The sequence below is a fragment of the Trichoderma aggressivum genome (genome assembly GCF_033847375.1).
Source record: "Trichoderma aggressivum f. europaeum strain CBS 100526 chromosome Unknown scaffold_016, whole genome shotgun sequence".
Lineage (NCBI taxonomy): Eukaryota > Fungi > Ascomycota > Sordariomycetes > Hypocreales > Hypocreaceae > Trichoderma > Trichoderma aggressivum.
The window spans coordinates 462,609-467,689 of record NW_026946382.1 but is presented as its reverse complement, the minus strand read 5'-3'; the positions used below and the strand labels follow the sequence as shown (position 1 = coordinate 467,689).

The window sequence follows — 5,081 nt, the reverse complement described above, 5'->3', positions numbered from 1 at the left end:
ACCTGGCCGCGCAGTCAGTAAGCAGAGCGATTCGATTCGTCAAACTGCTACGAGTTACAGTCGAGACGAAGACGGCCAACGGCGACGCATCTCCGGACCGTGACATCCATTTGTCTTTTCTATAGCTGCATGTGACATCTACAGGCATTTCTACTGCGGAGCGGACCTTATCGCGTGTGTTTGTCGCAAGCTGCACAGCTGAAGCCCAGGGGGGAGAAAAAAAAAAGAACGCTTGCGGATGCTCATGTCGATCTCACTTGCGGATAGATGAAACCGTAACGAAAAAGCGCCCACCTTCACCACTGTTGTCTTGGCGCCTAAAAATCGCGAATTTTCCATCAAACCGCAACAGATTACTTCTCCTTTCTCAGAGTCGACGATACCCCCCTGCACCAAGTATCGACCTTCCCTCCACGGCTCAGCCATCCACGACTCGCGTCTCCCTAGCGATTTCCTGCCGCTTATTCGCGCCTGGGAAGTGCATCCCGCACTGTCTCCTGAGCGACTCAGGCGTTGCCCTGGTATCCCAGGAAAACAGAACCGTCAAGACATTGAACCGGCTTGGACGCGTTTCTTGAGTGACTTGAAGAACGAAGAGAAAGAAAGACAAGGAAGAGGGGGAAAGAGAGGACAAGCAGACAGGCGCATGTCATTTGTCTCGCCGATTTATCCAGCTATTTTGCCAACTACACCACCAGTGGGCTGAGACATCGCTTCACACCCGGGACGATTGCGCGCCGTTCTCTACCTAGGCCTTCGAAGCCGCCGAATCCTCGACGCAACGTTTGGATTTTCCCAGGCCTCAAGAAAGATCTTATTCCATCTGCTCCATTGTTTCTTCTCCATGATCGGCATGTCCAGCTGAGATCTCCTGACGACTCGCCCCTCAGCCTCGCTTCGAGGATCCCAATCCAGCCGCCATAATGAAGCCCACAAAGAGCTCCGAGAAATGGAAATGGAGGTCTTCTGTTGCGAGCACGACGGCATCGCTATCTCCATTCCATAATGCCCCTTCCCAAGGGGAGACGCCAGAACCCGCTGAGAGCAAAAAGTCCCGTACATTGTCCAAAGCCTTCCGCTCAATTAGTAGCTCCTCGTTAGATTCAATGTCCAGTGGACCATCTAGGTCTGGGTCCTCACAACGAAAACTCTCCAAGACGCCATCGGGCTCCGGATCCATGATTGAAAGGCTGCAGAGGAGAGTTTCCAGAGACTCTTCCGTCAGTACGATTCCCCCAGAATCTCCCATCAGCCCTGTGGAGCCTACTTTTGCCTCGATGGAGATGATTCGATATGGATGGTTGAAGGCCGATTCTTCTCTACTAAAAGCTCGACCCGAATACCTCGTTCTGGCAGATCATGCATTGGTCAAGTTCGGAAGCGCGGAAGCTGCTAGAGCTATCTTCCCGCAGCTGACGCAGACAGAGGACCGCCACGGGAAAGGCTTCCACCCTATCCACTCCATGAGCACCAAATCTGCCTCGGGAGAGATTCGACTGGATATACCCCTCCGGTCCATCATTGCGGTATTTAATGAGGAATCTTCAAGCTCCCGTTATGGTGTTGAGGTTTGGTGGCACTCGAGAGCGCCCAAGATCGCCTCCTGCAAGGCGCACTTCTACTTTGCCCTTCCAAAAGAAAGGGATGATTGGCTGGCGGATATTCATCAAGCGTGCAAGGCCAGGTTGAGAAAAAATGCCCCCCATTCGAATATCCCGGAGAATGTCAAGATCCGCATCAACCACACAATGCACCCCGCTGAGACATCGGGCGATAGTGCTTCCCTGGGCGTGATTTTCCCAGTGGTGAAACGTGTTGTGGCGACAGCTCAGAAAGGCGCTGCTGCAGACGAATCCCAGGATGTCATAGATACCTCAACGTATTACCTTGCCATTGGATCCTACCAGTGTTATTTTATTGAGATCCTCAAAGCCGATTATTCAACGCCGCCAGGCGACCTGCGGCTGAAAACCTCGGTGTTTGGGACGGTATCTTTGACCCGTTTCCAGGCTTCAGTAGCATCTAACGAACAAAGATTTACAATGTGTTTTCGGTGAGTGAGATGCGGGCTCACGCCCGTTTGTCTAACTGGCTGATGCAGCATTTCATAACTAACATCAATAGCTTGCCATTTGGTCGAGAAACTCGCCTGGTCCTGGCGAGTACGTCTTATCGCCGGATCATCGAGGCTCTGGTAAAAATTGATCGCGTCTTGAAACCTATGTGGCCACAAAATCTTCAGAACGCTATTTTCGAGATCAAAGGCCTTCCGGCACCCCTTCAATTGACATCCGGAAACGATTTGGGCGGCCTTGAGATAAGTCTACAAGCCTATTGCGTTGCCTTCAGCGTACAGATCCCCACGTGGACAATCGAATGGTATACCCCATCGGAGCCGGCTTTCCGACTGCTTGCCTCCGGTGATTTAGAGTATTCTCCACTTCAGCTCCTTGCGGTCTTTCGAGCATTGAGATACAATAGCTTCTTTAAAGCATTATCATTTCGTGATGTTGATCTTTCATCACTGGCGAACAAGAATGACTATTCGCAGTTTGGGGACACTGTGGTATACACATCTTTGAGCGGTACTTACACTCCAATTTTGGAACGGCCCCCCCGACCCATGTACTGACAAGCGTATTAGGCGTTAGAATACCGGATGACTACTATCAGCTTCTCATACTAGCTCCGATTCTAGAACAAGAGATACATGCGTTGATGTTTTCTTCTGAATCTATACGGTATATTGATCTTACAAACACTGTCGGCTTACAACGAGCAAGGAGACCGCAGACTGGTCGTGGGTCGATCAACCAATCCGCCATGCGCAAAATGATGTCGGAGATGATTCGGCCCCTATCGATGTTACTCAAGACTCAATTGTGCCACTGCCATGGCATTTCCATGTCTGGCAACCCTATTGGGTCCGGCGACGTGGCTGAATTAGGTATGCGCACCGCATGAGAAGACGCGGCAAGAATCTATTGAATGCGAACGTCGTTGCTGACTTTTAATTTAGCTAATGTCTTTGGATTGGATGATGTGCACATGAAGAGGATTGAACTGTCCAATTGCGGACTCGGCGACGTTGATCTAGCCAAGATCTGGAGCGGACTTGTAGGCCAAGCCGAGACTATCGAATGTATCGATACGTCGAACAACAGTGGGACTGTTGGCTTTGAAACAATCACTTTTACACTTCATCAATTGCGCAATATCAAGAAGCTCAACATATCGGGCAATACTAGACTCGTCTCGGAAGAACCACTCTTCTCTGAGCGTGCGCTTAACAGCTGGGCTCTGCAAGAATTGGATCTCTCTGGGATAGTGGTAAGTACATGAGACCTGACCACTGCGGTTTCGACAGCTAACTAGCAACTACAGCTCAACGCTACTACTGTTGTTTCTCTCGCAAGATATATGGAATCTCCAATGTCGCAAGGCCTGCAAGTGATCCGCCTTAATAATTGCGGCCTCACTGGAAGTCAAGTTGCCCAGCTCTTCTTTAGCATGGGTAAGGCCCGGCATATGACAGTTCATATAAATGCAAACCGGCTAGATGACGGCATCGATGTTTTGTGTGATGCAATTGCCTCTGGCTACGGACCTTGGAGTTTGTTCATGCAGATGATTGAGTTCAGCTATGAGATGAGCTTTGTCAAGCTAATGCGAGCATTGACCACCAACAAGACAATAGAATGCCTGAGCTTGGCCGGTTGTGCCACGCCAGACGCTGTGAGCAGCATTGCTTGCCAGGCCGCTTCAGAACTCTTCGCCAAGAACGAGACCATCCGTTTCTTGGATATATCCGGATATGATTCCAAGCTGGATGAAGGCCGGCTAGGAAGGGAATTTTCCAAGTCATTAAGCGGCATGAAGCACAACAAGCGAATTGAACATCTTCGCGTCCGAAGCCAGATGCTCAACATTAACATTGGGGACTTGGCTGAAGCCATCTCGGGCAACCAAACACTGCACACTCTGGATTGCGAGGGCAATGATTTTAACCTCTCCAACTTCTGGCATCTGGTGAAGCGCATCGAGGCCAACACCACGATCCGGCACTTCTCGGCGTTTTCGGATGCAGAACTGGCCAAGACCATCCAGAAATCCGCAGAAGTTGATGTGCCGGTGGTGTCAGCACGCCGCTCCTCCGGGCTATTCAACAAACTCAAGCATGAAAAGGCTCCGGTGGTTGTGGAGAAGCCCCTTGTGCAGCGGCTGGGCGATGAGTGGGATGCCGCAATTGCGGCGCTAGATCGAGTGCTTGAAAGAAACCAAAGGGCTTACAACGAATTACATGGTATTGGACAGGCATCGGCCGACCCAGCACTGGAAACGTGCGAGATAGAAGAGGGCACGTTCTCAGTCGACTTTGGGGGACTTGCCAGCAAAGAGTTTGAGGCCCAAAACGGCTCCTCTTTGCGCAGGGGTCCCTCCACGTCAAACCATGGCTCGGAAACATTAAAGGTTATCGTATCGGCGCCTCTCTCGGGTGAAACTTCCGACGAGACGACGATGCGGCCTTACTCCATTGTCTCAAGCGACGCGGCTAGTATCCCGACGACGGACGCCAGTTCCAACAGTGATGCGGGCATGACGCCTTCAGAGATGGAGAGCCCCCCTGAGAAAGAACCCGGGTGGAGCGGTGCTTCAGCTGTCGAAGGGACGGGCGACCCGGCACCCGACGAAAGCTTTTTGATTTCCGATAACGAAATAAGCTTGCTTATGGGTAAGTACCAAGGCTTTCTCAGCGATCCGGTGGAACGTATTGAAGAAGAGGAAAGACCATGAAAAGAGAAGGCTGAAAAGGGGCCACCCTGGCAATGGCATAAATTTGCAGGAAAACATGGCTCTTTGAGATGTGCAGTGGAAAGGGGAAGTGACTAGGGTGAAGGAGATGAGAAGGCAGGGAGCCGGCAGCGTGCCCAAACCCGGGACTTTATTTTTATATTTGTTTTGTTTTTTTGGCATGTCATTTGGATTGCTTGCTTGCTTGCTTGCATGCTCGATGGATGGATTGATTGATACCCATTGCTTATTGTCATTACTAGTCCCAAGCAGACTACATACCTATGAAA

At 50.8% G+C, this 5,081-nt stretch overlaps 1 protein-coding gene across 1 annotated transcript; it reads left to right on the top strand.

Moving 5' to 3' along the window:
• Nucleotides 1–923: 923 nt before the first annotated feature.
• Triagg1_4970 (uncharacterized protein) lies at nt 924–4,794 on the top strand (the record flags this gene model as incomplete). Its single annotated transcript, XM_062899432.1, has 5 exons — nt 924–2,053; nt 2,125–2,585; nt 2,645–2,947; nt 3,020–3,330; nt 3,385–4,794. The coding sequence occupies 5 exons, from the start codon at nt 924–926 to the stop codon at nt 4,792–4,794; spliced, it is 3,615 nt and encodes a 1,204-aa protein (XP_062756151.1).
• Nucleotides 4,795–5,081: the final 287 nt, after the last annotated feature.